This window comes from Cololabis saira, chromosome 15 (assembly GCF_033807715.1).
Source record: "Cololabis saira isolate AMF1-May2022 chromosome 15, fColSai1.1, whole genome shotgun sequence".
In the NCBI taxonomy this organism is placed as follows: Eukaryota; Metazoa; Chordata; class Actinopteri; order Beloniformes; family Belonidae; genus Cololabis; species Cololabis saira.
Window position 1 is genome coordinate 37,305,218 of NC_084601.1, and position 21,857 is coordinate 37,327,074.

A 21,857-nucleotide genomic window follows, 5' to 3' on the forward strand; every position below is an offset into this window, starting at 1 on the left:
TAATGCATTTTTATTGTTTTAAGGCCTATGTTACAATGTTCAGTCAGTTAAGCCTAACGTAAGCTCAAAGATGGCCAAAAAATGTATTTTGCTAATTTATTTATTTTAAGTTATTGTTCTTTGCTGGTATAATGTCTGCTGGAATATTTAAGAAATGCTGGGAAATTAAAAAATGTTCAGTTTTTTATGTTCAACAAATGTTTTCTACCTTTTAATTTTGTAAAAGATGTTTTTCTTTTAAAAGCATGCCTAAATCAAATTTATTTGATTTATGCAATGGTGAAAAAATTGGCAAAATAAATGAAAAACTGCGAAGAACCATGTTCGATATTGTTCGGTATTCGGCGAACAATACCGTGTTAATTATTTAATTAAGTGTTTATTATTATTTTCGGTTTCGGCCACAAATTTTCATTTCGGTGCATCACTAGAATTCATAAAGAGTGATGAAGTCTACCAGAGCTCCTCCTGCTTTCTGTTCAATATTTAGGGATGCAGTATAAACTGGCACCAAAGAAAAATCATCTGGCTATTTAAGAATTCAAGAAATAACAGCTATGCACTTGACAATGGCACAAATGCTGCAATAAAACCACATTTGCAAGAAACTGTGTGTGTGTGTGTGTGCGTGCGAGCGGGTGCCTGCGTGTGTGTGTGTTTAAAGGCCTTGACACACCAACCCGACTTCCCCCGCTCTCTAATCTCTAAATGTTGGTTTAATAGATTAAATCTAACAGTTGTAGCTGCGCCTGTTAAGTAATTTGCTCCGAAAATTTCGGGATTTTCTGCCTGCCGGCTCCGGAGCTGATTTATGGTTCCACGTTAAATCGACGCAGAGCCTACGGCGTAGGGTACGGCGTAAGGCGCGCGTCGCCGCGTTACTTACGCCGTAGGCTCTGCGTTGGTGTAACGCAGAACCATAAATCAGCCTTTATTCTGGCGCGGTTTGAAAAAGACAAGCGAGTGATTATGTACATTCACTGAGTGAATATTATGAAAGTAAAATATTTATGCAAAATATTTATTTACGCAAATGACGACGAAAAGCATCCTGGAAAATTCACCGGGGAAACTAGCCCGACAGACGAGCACCGACGGCCGATTTTCGGCTTGGTGTGTCAGCCCCTTTAAAACTCTTTCAAACTGTACAACCGAGGGCATTAAAAACTGAAAACACTTATCGTCGGTTGACACAACCTATAGTTTCACACTGTATTATCAAGGAAACATTTCTACTTACCAATTTTTTTCAAGGACGACGGCTTCCAACTGAGCACATGGCGCGAGTGTCGTCGGTTGCTTTGCTCTGTGGTCACTGCGCATGTCTGAGAATGCGTCGTAGAGTATCTTTGCGTGCATGTATGATTTAAGTGAGATGACAAAAAAATCTGTAATGCCATTGACAAGTTATTATTTAATTTTATTTGGAAAAACAAGACGCATTATGTAAAAAAGTCTGTTATTATGAACACTTATGATTCTGGTGGTCTAAATTTTCTTGACTTTACCAACCTCAACAACACTTTTAAAGTTAACTGGATAAAGCAGTTCCTACATAATCCTACGTCCACTTGGAATTTTATACCCAAATTAATTTTTTCTACCATTGGAGGTCTTGAATATGTGTTATTATGTGACTATAAAATAGAAAAACTTCCCTTAACTTTGTCAAACTTTCATAAACAAATGTTGTTAGCATGGTCCTTAATCTATAAACACAATTTCTCTCCACATAGATGCTTTATTTGGAACAATCAACACATCAAATATAAAAATAAATCTCTATTTCTTAACTCATGGTTCAACAACAACATTATTTTAGTTACCCAACTGCTCAATGAAAATGGTAATCTGCTAAATTACACTGAATTCCTTACAGTTTATGGTATTCCTGTGACCCCAAAAGACTTTGCAGTTGTTATGGATGCTGTTCCGTCTGGTATTCTAAATCTATTAAGAGGCGCTGGTAAACCAGTCTGTCCTCCCTTAGATCCTATATTAACACCAGTGGGGCGAGTGTGTTTTTCTGTTAAAACTAAAAAAAGGAATTATCTAATAAGATCTCTTTTTCAGACTGACATCACCTCTACTCCATATGTTGTTCCGTACTGGTCTAATATTGTTCCTGGACTGAATTGGATCCATATATGGAACCTTCCATACAAATATCTAATTACGAATAAAGTTAGAGAAGTGTCTTACAAACTAATTCATAGATATTACCCTGCCAAACATTATTTGTTAAAATTTAAGAAAGATTTGTGTGTGAATTGTTCCCTGTGTGAATCTGAACCTGAAACTGTAATACACTTATTTTGGCTCTGTAACTCTACTGCCATCTTCTGGAGAGAAGTAATCCGTTACATCACCTTGAAGATTGACTCTGATTTTTCTTTAGATTGGAACAATGTACTTTTTGGTGTCCACGATGTCAAAAGTAAGAAACAGAAAGAACTGTATGTCATAAACTTGATAATAATATTAGGGAAGTATCACATACACAAAGGTAAATTTACTCACTCGAAACCATGCTTTATTGCATTCCAAAAGGAAACTGAACAGTACATGCAAAGTATTTGTGACTCGAATAACAAGAAAGCTATGAAAACTTGTGATTTGTGCACCTTGTTTTCTGTATTTATTTAGCAGCCTACCCCCTGGCTGATGTTCTGCTGTTTGATATTTCATTGATAAGACTTGCTTTTGTATTGTTTGATTGTTTGTTCTGTTAATAAAAAATAAAAAATAAAAAAATGATTTAAGTGAGATAGTTATGTTCGTTTGAATCTTCTGTGTTTTGTAGCCTTGAAATGCCTTACTATTATGTTATTCCAATGAAACTATGTTATTTTTTCTGTAAAAACGTAATAGTTATAGTAGATTTACCACAACAAAGTTACACAATGTGAACAACATCACTATTTCATTTCTTAGATACGGACAGAGGTGTCAAAAGTATTCACATTCATTACTCAGGTAGAAGTATAGATACTAGAGTTTAAAAATACTCCTGTAGAAGTTGAAGTATCAACTCAAGTTTGTTACTCAAGTAAAAGTATAAAAGTACTGGTTTCAAAACTACTTAAAGTATAAAAGTAAAAGTAATGTAAGGGGGAAAAAGCCATTAAGGACAAAAGCCATTGAAAATGAATGCATCTTAGTATAATGTAAATATATTAAAGAACCATATATGTGTACTATTGAGCATTAACATGTGTTTCAGAGAGCAGGAGATATGATGACTAGTTGCCTATAAGTATTGTAATGGTGCAAAAAGTCAAACTTCATGTTCATGTTATCATTTATCCTAACCTTTATTGGAATGTACATCCAAGTTTAGTTGCAGGAATCTGAGGGAACGGATGTAAGAACAAAACTGGACAAGAACATCTGAAACAACCACAACCAAATTCACTCTATCTGGATGGAGCAATTTAACTGGATAGTTTTTTTTAAAGGCCGAAATGAAATAGAGTAACGAGGCTGTTTTTAAAATGTAAGGAGTAAAAAGTACAGATAATTGAATAAAAATGTAAGGAGTAAAAGTAAAACGTCGTCTGAAAAATAATTACTTCAGTGAAGTATAGATACCGGTAACCAAAATTTCTACTTAAGTAAGGTAACAAAGTATTTGTACTTTGTTACTTGACACCTCTGCATACGGAAGCGTATTGCATTCACTTGAGAAAAAAAAATCTGCTCTGTTTTTCAGAATTAACAGAATAAAATTTGGATTAAAAAAATCTGCTTTGTTTTTCCAAATTAACGAGTTAATTATCTCAGAATTCCGAGAAAGGTTTTAATGAAAAAAAGAAAATCTGCTCTGTTTACAAACTGCGAGAAGCTGTCACAACCACAAAGTCCTGAGGTGCCTGCGCAAAGTCGACAAACTAATAACAATACCATCTATATAACATAAAGACAAGAGTATCTCCCAATGTTTCAAACCAAAAGCAAAATAAAACTGGATTAAACAAGCGGGACATGTTTGCTTTGAGTTCTCAAGGGAATGACAGCTTCTTCCATGTTGTGAGGTATCTGGTTAATTCAGAACAGAGCAGAATTATTTTTTTTCATTAAAACTTTTCTAAGAATTCTGAGATAATTATCTCGTTAATTCAGAAAAACAGAGCAGATTTTTTTTTTCAAGTGAATGCAATATGCTTCCGTAGGTCCACACTTGAAAATGGAAATCTTTTTTTTTTTTTTTTTTAAAGGTCTTTGAAAAACCAGCATCTACCATACAACAATAAAAAAATCCACATTCAGGAAGTCTGTGTGACTTTGCGCTCGTTCTGTTTCAAACAGAAACCAGACCAGGTTGCCTGTGGGGGAAATTAGTCGCATGACACGATGCCTCAGTTTTTATAGTTGCTAGTTCAGCAAAACTTCAAAAAACAAACGCAGTCGTCTTCTTTGCCTATAATGGCAACATATTAGCAAGAGGCTATTAATTATAATTAATAACCTACTGTCACTCACTTCACTCATAGAAAACTGCATATCATTATCTTTTGCCCGTTTCTCCTCTTCTTCTGTTTCTGAACTGGGCACTTAATGGTTTCTTTGATAGTTTGCTCCATGATGAAGATGAATACTCGACATCATTAACTTTTTTATAACCTTCAAACACCATCCATCCACCTTACGATCAACCGGAATCACTTGAACGACTGCACAGATTTCTTTTTTACTCATTTTTCACCTTACCCACTTAATCATGTGTAGGTATATTGATCTATTTTAATTTAAAGGAGCTTGAGGCCGGATTGTGGCAGGATTTATGAAAAAAATCCGTATACATTTTAAGTTTTCTAGTAATAATGTCAGATGAAGCCTTCCAAACCCAAAAGAATGAGCCCTCTAGTGTATCTCTCCTTTGCCTTGAACAGGCTGTGTGCTGCAAAATGTGCTGCAATTCGGTCCCGAATTTCCCGCGCTGGGCTGCGGATGTGACGTCACATGACGCTGCATGCGCGTTCTCCCCGTTCTCCCGTGCCGGCTTCACTGTTGGCTGCAGTACCCCCAACGGCCGTCGTGGTGAAGGGTGGCGCTAGAGAGTCTCATTTCTTAAAAGGAGCCTCAAGCTCCTTTAAGGGATGAAATACAATTAATTTGGGAGCAGTTTGTGTTGTGTGGCCTCTCTGGCCTGGGATCAGTCCATCCCTCGCCAACCTCTGAAGTCGCTTTAGACAAAAAACATCTTTTTTTGCCAACTGTTCAATGCAAGCTCACCTGCTTTTAGTTTAGCTGTCACAAACTTCTCCGTGCTTCACCCAACTGAACTGTAACATGCATCATTTGTTTTTCCTGTTATTTTTTTTCATAATTGCTGTTACAGGATGATTAGGTTCATGTGCTCCTGAGCCAGATCCCTGTTCTCCATGCAAGTTACACTGGTGAGGTTAATGAATGCATGATGACTTCCCTGTTTGGGAACCATTGATTTAACAGCTTGAAATTTAAAAGTAACACAAGCTTTTCTTAATGGTTTGATGATCAATTTAAATCCAGGCACATCGTAAATCCACCTCCTTGTCTTTCCACTATAAAAGTAGCCCAGAAGGAGCAAACCGACCGACTTTCCAGTATTCAGTTGGTGGCAGTTTGAAGTTTCTGCCACTAGATGTCAGTAAATCCCACCTTTATACCATCAATGTGCTCATCACGCCTTCATAGTAACAAAAATAGGACAGAAAAAACTAGAACTTGTTTTGTGTTGTGTCTGTTTTGATGTCAATATTTGTGGTTTTATAATCAAAAAACATTTAGAAGAATGCAGAGCTGCAATGGACAATGTAATCATTATTTGAATTATTTAAAGAAATCAGCTTTGCAAGTGTGATCTCTCACACACACACACACTCACACACACACACACACACACACACACCCAAACTAGTTTTACACTCCTGTGCTTAGGACTGCAAAAATCATCGTAAGAAATGGCAATTCTGCTTTTTGATGGTTTCACACTGTCAAAGAGAAAATGTTATTTCTTCATTGCCTTTTTTTTTAAAGTTCTTTTTTTTAGTTCTCTGGAGGAACAACAACAAACTCCATTTCCAGAAGAATTGAGAAGTTTTCTAAAATGTACTAAAAACTTAGAGCTACAGTTTGTTCATTAAACTGAACTCCTATTTAACAGAAGAGTGCAAAGGAGATAATTAAAAATATATCTGACTCTTTTCCGCATGCTCCTTGACATTTCTATACAGTAGTTAGATCGGAAGCGCAGGCTTTCTGAGAAAAGACATTTCTATGACGGAAGCGTTTGTTAGAATTATGTCCCCTTTGAGCCCTCAGGTGGCGCCGCATGATGAGACTGTCGGGGTCTGGGAGACCTGTGAGATCTGTGTCTGCTTTTTTCTGCAGTCTGTTCATCCACCAGATGTCATCAGGTAACATGGCGGCTGGATGAGGCGACAGGTGTTTTCCATCAAGCCCTCAGCAGCAGCAGGATAAAGGGAGCACGCTGCCAGCACTCGGTCACCAGAGTCCTCTTTTGTTGTTTACAGTCCTTGTTTACATAGTCTTTGCATGTGTGCACTTTTACGATTAAGCCTTTATTATGATGATAATAAAGGCTTTCTACTCTATTCTATTCTGACCCTCCACTGTGTTCCTGTCAAAGACCCTTCTGAAAGAACCCACCGAACAGCTTGAACCTACTGTACCTACCGTCTCCTGAATGTGTTCTGCACGCGGGCCAAGACTTTGGTTAAAGGGGACCTATTATGAAAACAGGTTTTCTCTTACTTTAACATATATAAAGTGGTCTCCCCTCAGCCTGCCAACTCAGAGAAGGAGGAAAGCAACCAGATTCTGCAGTGTCTGTACAGCCGCCCGGATGAGCCGTCCAGTGTGATGTGGATCTACGAGCCAATAAGATTCTGCGCATTTTCGTTACGTAACGAAAATGCAAACCACGTCCACAACTATAAAACCGTGTAACTGCATGCGAGCGTCCGACTATCGTAGCACTGCGTGACATCAGACGCTCTCTGTCCAGCTCCCTCCAGCAGCTGCCACTTTATTAAGGTTTTTGTAGTGAAATGAGGAGGAATCATAGAGATAACTTCTCATTTCAACTAACTGGACCAGCCGTTCCTCATCCATGACTGTTTCCTACAGCGCTTTCAACCGGCTTTCAACGTGAGCGACAGGAAGAAAATAGAAGCAGGGCGTCCGACAAATGTTCAGCTCAAAACGACGCGGCCAGTTAGGACAGTCCAATAGAAAATAAAGCAATGGAATTGATTTTTTCGCTGACGCTCTCTTGCATCACATGCAGTTAGGACACGGTAACTCCGCCGGCTGGAGCTTCTGCCATTTTTCCGTAGCGGTGTATCGCGTCATTCAGGCAGCCAATCAGCACAGAGCCTCATTATCATAGCCCCGCCCACTCAGAATCCTGCATAGATAATGAGGTTAGAGAATGAGATGATAAAGACATGGCTCAGAGGCTGAATTTCTAATTTATTTAGCAAAAACAATCAAAAGCTTGTTTTTAAGACAGTCAAGGCCTGTTTAAAATAGGGATTAGATGCCATAATAGGTGCCCTTTAAAGCATGACAAAGATGTTATACAGTCACGTTTCAGTACCAGCTCTGCATCAGTGATACTTTCTCTCATACCGGAGTCACCCATGTACTCATAAGATCACACACACCAGCTTTTCCACTTTTCTTGGTAAACTGAATGGTGTTTTTTATCTTTGGCTGTCCTTCGGCAGGACGGTCCCCCCTTATGGTCCAGGTCCTGCTGCTTGAGGTTTCTCTCCTCTTAAAGGGTTTTTACCTGTTTGACTTAAGGTTTTTCTCCTACTATAAGAGATTTTACCTGCCATTTTTTATGTAATAATTGCTTGGGGTCATGTTCTGGGTCTCTGGAAAGGGACAACTTGTGTTGTAATAGATGTTATATAAATAAAATTGAATTGAATTGACACCCATTTGACCACAGAACCTATGAGATACGTTTTTGTTAAGACAACTTGGGAGGATTTCTGATGTTAATATATATATATATAGCCTAAATGTTGAGAAAAAAGTCAACATTTTGAGAAAAAAGTCGGAATGTCAAGATTGATGTTGAAGTACAATCTCGAGAAAAAAGTGGAAATGTTGAGAAAAAAGTCTAAATGTTGAGAAAAAAGTCGAAATTTCGATTTCTGGTGTGTGTGTGTGTGTGTGTGTGTGTGTGTGTGTGTGTGTGTGTGTGTGTGTGTGTGTGTGTGTGTGTGTGTGTGTGTGTGTGTGTGTGTGTAAGCTGCTGTCCATATACATTTAGAACTGTTTCCTTGTTTAATAAGTTTCAGGTGACATGTGAAGATGCAACTTCAGACTGTGTTGAGTGTTTTTTCCGAGATGCTTCTAACCTCATGTGACAAGTCGCTGCTGTGACAGTTTCTCACACTGTACTGCCTGAAGACTCACCGATCATGTGCACATTTCCAGAAAATACCTGATTCCTTTCAAAATATTCTAAAGTGTATATGTTGCTTTTTGCGATTTTCTTTATTGGAAATATATTTATTGATTTGAATTTTCTGAGTACGTGTCGACGTACTACATGTTACTGCTAGCAAATCTTGCTACCATTCCCGAATCTACCACCCACATCAATCCTTTCCAAGATAGATGTAGATAGATGAAAATAACAGTGGATTTTCACTTGAAATAAGTAGAAAAATCTGCCAGTGGAACAAGATTTTTTTGCTTGTAGGATAAATCCCACTGGCAGATTTTTCTACTTATTTCAAGTGAAAATGTACTTGAAACAGGTGAAAATTGTCAAATAAGTTATTTTTCTGGTGATGACTCTAAATGTTGAAATAGCAGTAAAACCACATTCATTGATGAAATGACATAAGGGATGGAAAGGGGGGATGGCAGTTTTACAGGGGGGATGATTTGGACCGTATTTATTTCAGGGGGGGATGCCATACCCCCTCACCCCCCTCAACTCCAGTACTGGTCCTAGCACTAACCAACTGCTGGGAAAGGCGGTTTGACGAGCAGCCGTTGGTGCCACCCCTTGGGTGGAGTAACCCTATGGACCGTTTTCAGACCCTACATCTTTCTAGATAAAGGTCTGATCTTTCAGGCTCAATGTAACCATATGAAAGGGAAACATCTGAAAGAAATAAGAACAAAGACCAAATTTTTCTTGTTTTCTTTTCATAGAACCAGTTGACAAACAAAATAGTACTGATATCTAAATCTCTAGGTAGTGTAAAATAGTGTGTTAGAGTCAGTAGTCATATTTGCAGCTATAGAACAAGATAATAGTTTCAAATATAGCTTGGTGGTAGATATGCTGCTATAGGCCTATGCTGCAGGGGGCACCGACATGATCCACTGGGCGGTGCCTCTCACCCTTCTTCTCCTCTCCTTTTCCCTGCCTCTCTTCTCCATTTCCATTTTTATTTATTATAAATATCTCATAGCCATCATTTTTGTCCATCGCTCCTGTAGTTTCTTGTGCTGGCCCCCCTTTTTTCTCTTTTGTGCATGTTTGCAGGCCGGAGCTTCAGGAGCTGCGTGCTGGCCTGCGGTCCCCCCCTACCCCCACCACCCCCGGTCATCCCGCTGCTGCTTCCACATGCCTGCGGTCCCCCAACCCCGGTCATCCCGTTGCTGCTTCCACCTGCCTGCTGTGCTGTTGACGTCCCCGACCCCCCAGTCTGGCCCTCGGCAGGAGGGTCCCCCCTTATGATCCAGGTCCTGGTCCAGGTTTCTTCCCTAAAGGGGAGTTTTTCTTGCCACTGTTTGGCTTAAGGCTTTTCTCCCACTAGGGGAGTTTTTACCTGCCATTGTTTACGTAATAATTGCTCAGGGGTTTATGTTGATGTTCTGGGTCTCTGGAAAGCGTCTAGAGACAACATCTATTGTATTAGACGCTATACAAATAAAATTGAATTGAATTGAATCCTTTTTGTTGTATATGTGTGATATGATATGTTAGGTCTAAAATGAATAAGCCACTTAAGCGCTGTAAGAGTAGCTCAAAGTCACAGAGGAGCTGTTGTATGGGAAAGTATTGGATGCAGATTGGCCAGCATCTGCAGAGCTGCTTGAGCTTTTTGACCTGTGTTAAGGAGTAAAAACCCTTTGGACTTGATCTTTGAAGACTCTTGTGTTTGACTGACTTTGTGTTTTTCTTCAGAAGTTTGAAAACGTAGAAATATTGGTCAAAAGAGTTAGAAAATGGAACAAAGGTGCAGAAAGCCGACGTAGTCAGCCACTGGTTCGTCATCTGGTCTTAAGACTGGCCCGGGAAAATCCACATTTACATCTTTGAGGAATAAACAAACACTTTTAATTTCCCATTGCAGTTTGTATAGACATTTTATTTACAAAACAACATCAGTTTGGGTTTTGACAAAAAAGAGAACAAGACAAAGTTTTTGTTCCCTTTTTATCCTTCATTACTGCGACTTAAAATGAAAATATACCACTTTCTGATTGGATACGCTAGTGCTGCAGTAGGACTGAAATGCTCTAAACTCACAGTACAGGAGGTTCAAGATAAACAGTGCTAGTGTCCTTGTCATGTACACGTACTCCCCAAAGTAATTACTGCATAGCTTTGTTTTATGAGCTGGTTGCTAAGGATCAGGAACCAGTTCCCCTGCCTTCAGGTTATTGCTTGTCTGTCTTTGCTCCTTTCTGCACTGAGGTTACAGCCCCAGCAGTTAACAGCAGTTAAAAGCATTTCAGGGCATGACTGATAGTGAAAGAACAAAAACCCCAAACAACATAAACCAAGTGTTTAATCATTTCTGTACAGTTTCAGTTCATCAGTATTTCTTCAGCGTGACCTCTGCGCACAAGACAAGCTATTACTGGCTTTCCTTTTAATAGTCTCACTTCCCTCTGCCTCCGTTCTTATCTTTCCAGACTCTACAGCTCCACTTTTCCTCTGTGACATTAATCACGTGCACCGAAACACAACTTAAAAAGCCATTTGCTGGAAAATCTGAAACTAATTCAACCACCTGCACCATAAACCTCACACATGCCACATCCTTGTTGGGCAAATTTGTCCAGTCAGTCTCTTCACTGTGAGGCCAGCTGTTTAGACAAACAATATGCAAATATGCATGTACACACAAACACAAACACACATATATATATATATATATATATATATATATATATATATATATATATATATATATATATAGCTAGATCTGTTTCACAGCTTTACATGTCCATACAAACATATTTGTAAATTTACACTAACTAAAAATTTACACTAACTAATAGCAACTATACACAAGTATGGTACGGTGGCCGAGACCTGCCATTGCTGAAAATAAAAGTAACAAAGCAAACAAAAACAAACGCCGCTGCAAATAAAAGAAACGCTGCAAATATAAATAAACCCCGCTGCAAATAAAATAAAAAAACGACGCAAATAAAAAAGCCACAACGGAAGTGAATTACTGGGGACTATTTTTGCCGATGCACCGGTGTTGCACATTAAAAATTACACGTAGCGACGTTAAACACTAACCTTTTCACTTATTTTCTCGTTCGTTGTTCTTCTTATTCCTCGCTCTTCTTATTTCTTCCTTTTCACTTACGTCTTCTTCGTCTTCTTCTTCCCCTCTCTGGTAAAAAACACCGGTGCATCAGCAAAAATAGTCCCCCGTAATTCACTTCCGTTGTTGCTTTTTTATTTGCATCGTTTTTTTTTAATTTGCAGCGGCATTTCTTTATATTTGCAGCGTTTATTTTATTTGCAGCGTTTATTTTATTTGCAAAGCGTTTATTTTATTTGCAGCGGCGTTTCTTTATATTTGCAGCGTTTCTTTTATTTGCAAAGCGTTTATTTTATTTGCAGCGGCGTTTCTTTTTATTTGCAGCGTTTCTTTCATTTTCAGCAATGGCGGGTCTCGGGCCCCATAGTATGGCACCAAAACATATCAAAGAAAAATAGTGACATCGTCTGTCTTTTGTTGAACACTATGAAAATCAAACAAATGCAAACTATTTCTCAGATTGCAAATCTGAATTTGGATTAAAGGTAGGGTAAGTGATTATTGAATGATGTCCCGTCTGTTGATATTTGAAAAAAAGAAAACATCAGTAAAGTGTTTCCAGTAAGAAAACACACCCCATCATGAATGAAGTCTCTCTCCAGGTGTTTGGCTGGAGCAATAGCATTCAGCCAGGTTTGTGTATGGAGTTTTTTTGTTTTGTTTCACAGAAAACCTTTGAGATGTCTGGCAAGCACCAACCGACGAGATATTCACTCAATGAGATAAGAAAATACTAAAATTCCTCACCCCACCTTTAAACTCAGTGCTCTATCTCTACAGCCACGTGAAAAAAATGTATGCTCTCTCACAAGATGAATCCAAGTATTTAGCTATGGAAATTTGATCCTTGTGGAATATCGGTATTAAATACTCCAACTTGACATTTTGTATATTCATCAGTAATCACAGTTTTAGAAGACAGTAGAATAAATAATACATTTTCTCTATTTCAATTCATTTCGTGCATTATTTATGTTTATACAAATAATTCTTTTTTTCAAAAAGTTTGAAGTTTTATGTCATGTTGGGTTTTATTCCATCCACAGAGTTGGTTCTAATTTATTCTTGTCTCTTCGTGATCCAACACCACATCACGCAGGAGGCCGGGTGACCCAGTAACACATATAAAAGCTTTCATTTTAGCCCTTTAAAAGACATCTGTTCTGTTAGAGCAGGGGTCGGCAACCCAAAATGTTGAAAGAGCCATATTGGACCAAAAACACAAAAAACAAATATGTCTGGAGCCGCAAAAAATGAAAAGTCTTGTATAAGCCTTAGAATGAAGGCAAATGGCGAAAGGCGAAATGTCGAGAAAAAAGTCGAAATGTTGAGAAAAAAGCCAAAATGGCGAGAAAAAAGTCAAAATTTCGGGCAAAAGTTGAAATGTTGAGATTAATGTTGAAGTAAAATTTTTAGAAAAAAGTCGAAATGTCAAGAAAAAAGTCGAAATATTGAGAAAAAAGTCAAAATTTCGAGAAAAAAGTCTAAATGTCGAGAAAAAAGTTGAAATGTTGAGAAAAAAAGTCTAAATGTCGAGATTAATGTTGAAGTAAAATTTCAAGAAAAAAGTTGAAATGTCGAGAAAAAAGCCAAAATGGTGAGAAAAAAGTCAAAATTTCGAGAAAAAAGTTGAAATGTTGAGATTAATGTTGAAGTAAAATTTCGCGAAAAAAGTCGAAATGTCAAGAAAAAAGTTGAAATGTTGACAAAAAAGTCAAAATTTCGAGAAAAAAGTCAAAATTTCGAGAAAAAAGTCTAAATGTCGAGAAAAAAGTCTAAATGTTGAGAAAAAAAGTCGAAATGTCGAGATTAATGTTGAAGTAAACTTTCGAGAAAAAAGTCGAAATGTCGAGAAAAAAGTCAAACTTTCGAGAAAAAAGTCGAAATGTCGAGAAAAAAGTTGAAATGTCGAGATTAAAAAGGAAAGGAAGAAAAAAAGAGAAAAAAGGAAAAAAAGAAGAAAATGGAAAAAAGAAAAAAAGAAGAAAAAAAGAGAAAAAAAGAGAAAATAAAGAGAAAAAAAAGAAAAAAAAAGGAACAAAAAGGTCAAACATTTTTGAAAAAGCTCCAGGAGCCACTAGGGCGGCGCTAAAGAGCCGCATGCAGCTCTAGAGCTGCGGGTTGCCGACCCCTGAGTTAGACTGTATTATCTATCAGATGCAACTGCACCTCCAAGCTTGGGGAGTGTTGAGAGAGTTACACTTTATCCACTCCCACTGACGTCTGTGTCCTTCTGGCCACCGCCACGTTGCTGTTTCTCGACTCGCAACTGTCGTCCAGAGAGCGTTCGTTGGACTGAGTTGTCTGTCCTTCGACGTCGTCCGCCAAAGCTCTCCGGTAAACCCCCATGAGACTCTGCCGGAAGCGGCCCCTGACTTCCAGCCCCATGCAGAAGTACAGCAGCGGGTTCACACAGCTGTTGAAGTAGGCGAGCGATCTCGCCAACGGCTGCCAGACCTTCAACACTGCGTTCTTACTGTCCACCATCTTGACGAGCAGGAGGAAGTGGTACGGAGCCCAGCACAGGAAGAACGCGATGACCAACGTGGCTAATATACGCAGGGGGCGGGACTTCCCCGACAGGCGGGTTCGTCGGATGCCAAAGCCAGCCAGGATGTAACAGATGAGGATGACCATGAAGGGCAAAACGAAGCCGCATGAGAAACGGATGGCGTAGAGAACGTATTTAACGCCGTTGTCTCCTTCTGCTCCGTCCTTCACTTCCAAGCTACACTTGCTCAGGTTGTTCTTCCCTTTGTAGACTTGGCGGTAGATGAAGTAGGGAGTGCTGAAGATGATGGCGGTGATCCAGACGCAGACGGCCACCACCCTCGCGGCCCACAGGGTGCGCCGCTGCCTTGTGAAGACGGGCCGCCAGACGCAGAGCATCCGGTCCAAGCTGATCACGGCCAGGAGGAAGACGGAGCAGAACATGTTGGCGTATTTGAAAAAGCCGTTGAATTTGCAGACAAAGGTGCCAAAAGGCCAGTGGTCGAAGAAGAGCTTCTTGATGAGGGAGAAGACTCGTGAGAAGCAGAAGATTAGGTCCGCGATTGCCAGGTTTACCAGCCACACATTGGTCACCTTTGGCTATGAGGAGAGAAAAAAATAAAGTCAGAGGACAAGAAAAAAGACAAACAAAGTGAAAAAGAGGGATGAGACAGCATAGAAAATGTTAGTTATATGCTATCCTTCTAAAAAACATTAGTGAACTCATAAGTATGGAGTTTGCATGTTCTCCCCATGCTTGCGTTGGTTTTCTCTGGCTTCTTCCAACAGTCCTTAACCATGTATGGCAGGTTAATCAGTGGTTCTAAGGCCATGTTTACACATAGCCGGGTATTTACAAAAACGGATATTTCCCCCTCTACGTTTTGAAAAATTCCATCATTTACACAACATCGAAATCTCAAAATCTCTTCATTTACACGAACCCGCATAAATACGCTGTTACGGTGCTATGAGCAGCCAAACCTGCAGTGGGCAGTGTAACGAGAAGCATGAAGTCATGCTAGAAAACATCAACAAATGACACGTGTAACTTCCAGTTAAGGCTGATTTATGGTTCTGCGTTACACCAACGAAGAGCCTACGGCGTAGTTTCTGGATCGATTTAACGCGGGACATAATTAAGGCTTTACTTCCAAGACAGAACGAGAGTCTTTCGTTTGGAGTGACAGAGAAGTGGAGTTACTTTTAAGTGTGACTTTAGAATATAAAACAGGTAAAATACAAGAAAATATTGACGGCAGTCAAACAAATTGTAAACGCAGGTCGCACTCATGATGCTGGTGACGTTTTTGTCACGTAATGTGACGTTCTGAAGCCTAAATGTCCGTTTCCCTCCGTTTACAAGCAAACGTGAAAACTGAGTTTTTGGAAATCTCCACTTTGGCCGGAGTTTTCATGAATGATGGTTTTTGGAGACTTTGAGCTTCGTTTTCGTGTAAACGAACGGCCAAAACGCATGAAAACACCAGCGTTTTTGCTACGTGGAAACAGGGCCTAAATTGGCCATATAGTAGTGTGTGGGTATGGTGCAACATGTAGAGAGCTGGGACAGGCTCCAGCAGACCCTGAACTGGAATAAGCAGATATAGATAATAGATAGGGATGGGTGAATGGGTGAGTGGGTCCTCATCAGCAGTTACGTGGATCACACAAGTGAAGGAAAACATCTTACATTCTTATTCCGTTTTATTTTCTACCATCGATCCATGAATCCATACATTCTTCCCTGAATCCATCCATCCATCCATTTATCCATTTTGCTTTTCTAGATCTGGTCAAGGAGGACGCAGCCTAATGGTGCTTTTCCACTAGTACCTACTCAGCCCTACTCGCCTAGGTACGGCTCGTCACGCATCGTCCTGGCTCCACCCGCTTTGGCCTCGTTTGTTTTTCCACATCCAGGTGAGAAGTGGGGGGGTTGGGGTGAAGCTGATGTGACGTACTCGATTGTGCAACCGCTTTGTTCATGTCGGAGCAGATGAGAAATTAGCTGGAGCCGCGAGCGGCAGAGAGTAAAACAGAGCTCCTGGTGGATCTGATCGTTCCTTATCACCTGTCTACATCCCTTTTTTAATTCTCTCGTCAGCCCCCAGGTTTATGAACATCTGCACCTCAGAGTTGGATTACCAAACAGATGTTTGCGCTGTATAATAAAATCGCTGCGAGTCGCTCTCGCGCTGACTCCCGCTTCCTGATTCAAATGTCTGACGGCCCCCCGACCAATCGGTGGCGCGGAGGGTGGTGATTTCAGATCCAGGTCCGGCTCAGCCCGCTTAGAACCTCGTTAGAAAAGATACAGAAAAAGTATCTACTTGCCACGGCTCCACCCGCCTCGGCCCGTAGTGGAAAAGCGCAAGACGGGGGCGTGGCGGGTAGAAGCGAGCTGAGTAGGTACTAGTGGAAAAGGGCCATAAGCAAAGAGGCCCAAACCTCACTTTCCTCAGCCACTCCTCCAGGAGATCTTCCAACCAGATGCCCGAACCACAACAGCCCCCTCAACGTGGAGGAGTCCAGCCGACCCCCACATGCACAAACAGAAAGTCGAATTGTTTCCTTAATCCGACTGATAAGACATTTTTAAAAGTCATGTCTACATCTTAGCCGGGCTGTAGTCGAACCGAACTGAAGCTTGTGAGATCGAGTTATTAGTGCCAGATAATGCGTCCTAATCAGAGTTATTCTGACATGTATACGCAACCCACGCTTAGCCGGCTAGTGACCGCACCGGGACTCCCGCTTCCGGAGGTGACGAACAACGCGAAAGCCAGAATATCAACACAGTAGGAGAAGAAGAAGACAAACAAAAAAAATAACCACAAGAAAAAAAAAACGCAAAAGTGCGATTGGCGCCACCTAGCTTTGTGGAGTCAAACGCACTTCACTCAATAATCGATTGTCTTCTCGTGCATGTTTACTTGGATTTCTGGGAAACTCCAGTTTATTCCTTAGCTAGATTGCTGCCAATAGCTTGATTCAGATTTGCATGTAACTGCAGTGTGTTTCAGTTACTACAAACAGTTCATGACTTTAGTTGGGGGTCGGAGGATTAATCGGCTAGTCTTGCCTCCGACCCAGCTCTCTCTTAACCACAACAGACTGGCACACAGTCTGCATGACAGTCTGCATGACCGTAGCATCCTTGAATGGCCCTATTACCATGGTGGAGTTTGTATCCTTTAGTGATCCCAGGTGCCGAGTCGTCACGGGCAACTGCCTTCAGTAGGATCTCCCAAGGAAAGTGGATTAGGAGTGATTGAGTCAGACTCATATGGCAAAAGTAAAACAAGGAGCACAGTGTCCCTCGCTTCAATATTTTCTTCATAAACATCAGTAAACTGATAATTGATTAATAATTTCTGCATGATATCATGTTTGCAAACTCTGAGCCAATTCATGTCATTTAATTAACCTGAATGGAGCAATCTATCATGTCTGGAAACACAGAGTTTACAACGCGAGTATTTACAAAGGCTCCAATCTAAACCACCATGTGTTTGATACTGTAATTACTGAACTGTCCCTGGAGAGAGTTGCACGTAACAGAAGCCTGTTCTGATGGGACGAACGTGAAATAGACAAAACATAAAGCTTTTTACCTTTCCTGAAAAATAAGGGCAAGAATTAACATGCCATTTATCAATAAAGTAAATCTTCTGATGCTACATATACAGTATTTACATGTTGGTGTTTTGAACTACTTGATATTGGAGCTCCCTTCAGCATCCTCATGAATATTTCACTGTGAGACTCCTGTGAGGCTACTTTTATCAAATGCTGTAGATATTGTAGACTTTTTCTAAATTCTCACGTTGTAAAATTTTATGATTTGTTTTATTATAAAATCATGCAAATTATGTTCAGAGCAAAATCAAAAATGCTCCCTGACTCAATACAGAGGTTCTTTTCAAGTCAGGAGACTCCGTATAATCTTAGAGGTGTCTGTAATTTCACAGTACAAAAAGCTAAAAAAGGTATGAAAAGGAGACGTGTCTCCATTATTGGAGTAAAATTCTGGAATGATGCCAACATAAATTTAAAAACATGTCATTCTCTTTTGGTTTTTAAGAAAATGGTTTGTAAAACTATTTTTGAAGCTTATAAGTGCAATTGACTATCTGTTAATGTTTCTTTGCTTTTCTGTTGTTTCTTTGCTTTTCTATTCTCTTTTTGGTTTTCTGGAGGTGGGTAGCCAAAAAAAAAAAAATCATAATGAAGTCTAATACTCCGTATCTGCACCTTGAGCTTGAACCCGGCCACCCAGATGACGGCAGAGTTCCCCGTGATGCCGAGCACGATGGTCAGCGTGTAGGCGACGATGGTGATGTTGTCCATCACGGCCTCCACGTCAACCTTTGTCCCCTGGCCGTCCTTGGAGGACTTGGCCACCAACGTGGGAACGGAAGCGTTCAGCAGCATTGTGAAACTGAAAACAAAAGAAAAAAAGGATACAACAAAAAGTTACTTCTCTTTAACAGTCAAAACGAAAACTAAACTTACAACAAAGAAGAAGATTATTATTTCCTAAATGATTTTAAAGAAGCTCATGAAGGATAGTGTGTGTAATAATCACATTTAGATTAAAAGTCATATCAAAAGTCAAACAAGCACCACATTAGCTCAGACCTCTTATCTTATTAAGACGTGAGTGCTACTAATTAAACGGAACAAATAAGCAGTAAAACACATTTACAAGCTATGAAATTATAAAACTGAATATGATTTGTTTAGGTTTTAATGTAGGAAGGTTTAACTGTAGTTTCAACAAGAACAAAAACATGTGTACCATTTTGACTTATTTCTTTTTTATTTAAAGTGCTTTAAGTCTGTTCCAGTGTATCTGTGGAAAACATATTCTGGGTTTAACCCCAGTGAATTATTGTATCATTGAAAATGAAAATGAAAGTATCTACACTAAAGTAAACTAAGTAAAGGAACATCTTGTTTTTGTGAGACTAATAACTTGCAGTTCTTCATTGGTTCATTCAGTGATTGGAAAAGTAAGCTCTTTGGTTCCTTTTTCGCTTCTAGTCTGCAGCACGGGTGGGACAAAAACGAAAGCTTTTCTACGTTAACACAACAAGCTCAGGATATTTTCAGAACTTTTATGCAGGTTGGGGTAATTTTCACTTTTACGCTCATTATTGAGTTAATCAAGGCAAGGCAAGTTTATTTATATAGCACAATTCAACATTCAAAGTGCTTTACATCAACATTAAAAGCGGCAAAACATAATTAGACAGTAAATAACAAATAAAATGAAATACAATTATGTCAACATAAAATGATGGACAAAACTCTCACTTAAACAAAGATCACCATAACGTATTCCTAACTATAAATATGTACAGGACTGTCTCACAAAATTAGAATATTGTGATTTTCTGTAATGCAATTACAAAAACTAAAATGTCATACATTCTGGATTCATTACAAATCAACTGAAATATTGCAAGCCTTTTATTATTTTAATATTGCTGATCATGGCTTACAGTTTAAGAAAACTCAAATATCCTATCTCAAAAAATTTGAATATTCTGGGAATCTTAATCTTAAACTGTAAGCCATAATCAGCAATATTAAAATAATAAAAGGCTTGCAATATTTCAGTTGATTTGTAATGAATCCAGAATGTATGACATTTTTGTTTTTTTAATTGCATTACAGAAAATAAAGAACTTTATCACAATATTCTAATTTTTTTTGAGACAGTCCTGTATCTCAGGCATCAAAAAATTGAAAAATGTATATTTTTCTGTCCCCAACCTTAATTTTATAGATGATGCAATAAAGATAGACACTGCTAGACGGTGAATTGTGTTTTACTGCTCATTTGTTCCGTCAAATTAGTTACGTGAAGTTTGTCAGTTGACAGATTGTCTCCAAATATCCAAAGTATTGCACAACTTTATCTCACAGTCAAAATTCCCTGTTAGATCTGATTCATCTCTCTGTGCCCAAGTGGAGTTTTAAATAATAAACTACGTGCTTTTAGTGCATTTTGATGGAGTGAATAGTGTTCTGTTAGACTCAGCCGTCAAGCCAACGTGGACAAAATTGCTGACAAAGAATGAAGGAGATCTTAACCTTCAAAGAGCAACAACTCTGCACGTACAGTATTTGACAAAACTTTTTTTTGACAGAAAGAAGAAGAGGAAGGACAAGAAGACTACACTCCAATTAAAATGCACAAAATTTCAAAGGATATCTCTTCAAAATGTCCAAGATATAAAAGAATCGATGCGACATTTGTACATATGTTTTGGGAATGTGATCTTTTAATAAGTTTCTGAAAATCAATTCATTCCTTCACACAACCAGAATTAGAAATTAATTTTGAGTTAAGCTCCAATTTGTATTTATTAAATGATACACTGGATCTTCAGTTAAACCGGAAAAAAAGCAGGATATTAATTATGATCACATACTTCGCTAAGAAATGCATACTTTTACTTTGGAAAGATGATTCCCCTCCAACTTTCAAGTTTTTTTTGGATCAAATTTCAGTTTTTTTACCATTGGAAAAATTTACTTTGGAAAAATACAACCGTGGTCATATCTTTCAAGAATTTTTGTTTCCATTATTTTCAAAACTGGAGAATTTTTCCAAGGGGGACCAATGAGTATCTCTATTTTTCGAACTTGTGCCTTATATGTATGTATGTTTGTATGTATGTATGGATATATATATATATATATATATATATATATATATATATATATATATATATATATATATATATATATATATATATATATATATATATATATATATATATATATATAGTTTGATATCGCTGTTGCTGCCATTATATATTTTTTTTATTTATTTATCTTTTTTTTTATATTTATTTAATTTTGTTCTCCCTTAATGTATGTAGAAATCGTGAATGTGAAAATGTGAATTGTGAAAATTATTGTGAAATAAAAAGATATTAAAAAAAAAAAGAAAGAAGAAGAGGAAGGACAAGAAGGCTACAGTGCAGGAGCTGTGAGTGACTGAAGCAACCCCTTGATTCAAAAGCTAAGCATCAACACCTGGAAGCAGCTGTTTGTATCTCATATTATCAGTGTCAGACATCCAAAACGGGAACTTTTGACACACGTTCCTTTATGTCGACTCATTGAGCTTTGCAGCCATTCATTTTTACAACACAAAGAAATCGTAGTTGTTCAGCTTTTTGCAGACTTCGTGGGCATTTTCCTCTTGCAACTGATATTTGTCGTCAGAGAATAACGGCCTACTAGTTTAGCTTCATAACTGGCCACTGATTGACCGGCCGAGGAGTTGCTTCTCTAAGATAACGAGTTCCTCCTTCTCGCTGTGGTGACCGTGTGTGGCTCCACCGTCACCACACTCGTGTATCAAGATACCACCAGGGCTGGTAGAGGAGCCAAAAACTGTACTCAAGTAAAAGTACTGTTACTTCAGAATAAAATGACTGAAGTAGAAGTAAAAAGTAGTCATCCAAATAATTACTTGAGTAAAAGTAAAAAAGTACTTGGTGAAAAAACTACTCAATCAATAAAATAAATTAAAATTAATAAATAATAAAAAAATAGCTTGAATTAAAATAATCTTAAAATAAATTCAAGTACTTTAATAAATAATAAAATAACAGAATAAAAAAATACATTAAGCACAAGTAGCACAAAATGTCAAGCCTTTGTACTTTACTCAGTTACTCAAGTACTGAGTAACTGTTGAGTAACGTCTGATTTATTTTTTTAACAACCATTCAAACAGACAAAAGTACAAAATAATAATCTTCAGGCAAATTCAATCAATAAAATTAT

The 21,857-nt window shown here is 38.5% G+C and overlaps 1 protein-coding gene across 1 annotated transcript; it reads right to left on the bottom strand.

Annotated features, from left to right (window-relative positions):
• Positions 1-13,687: 13,687 nt before the first annotated feature.
• LOC133460918 (C3a anaphylatoxin chemotactic receptor-like) lies at positions 13,688-18,479 on the bottom strand. Its single transcript, XM_061741631.1, has 2 exons — positions 18,300-18,479; positions 13,688-14,642 (listed from the first exon to the last, which is right to left on the bottom strand). Exons 1-2 carry the CDS (start codon positions 18,477-18,479, stop codon positions 13,749-13,751), a joined length of 1,074 nt encoding a protein of 357 aa, XP_061597615.1. The 3' UTR covers positions 13,688-13,748.
• Between the last annotated feature and the right edge of the window lie 3,378 nt (positions 18,480-21,857).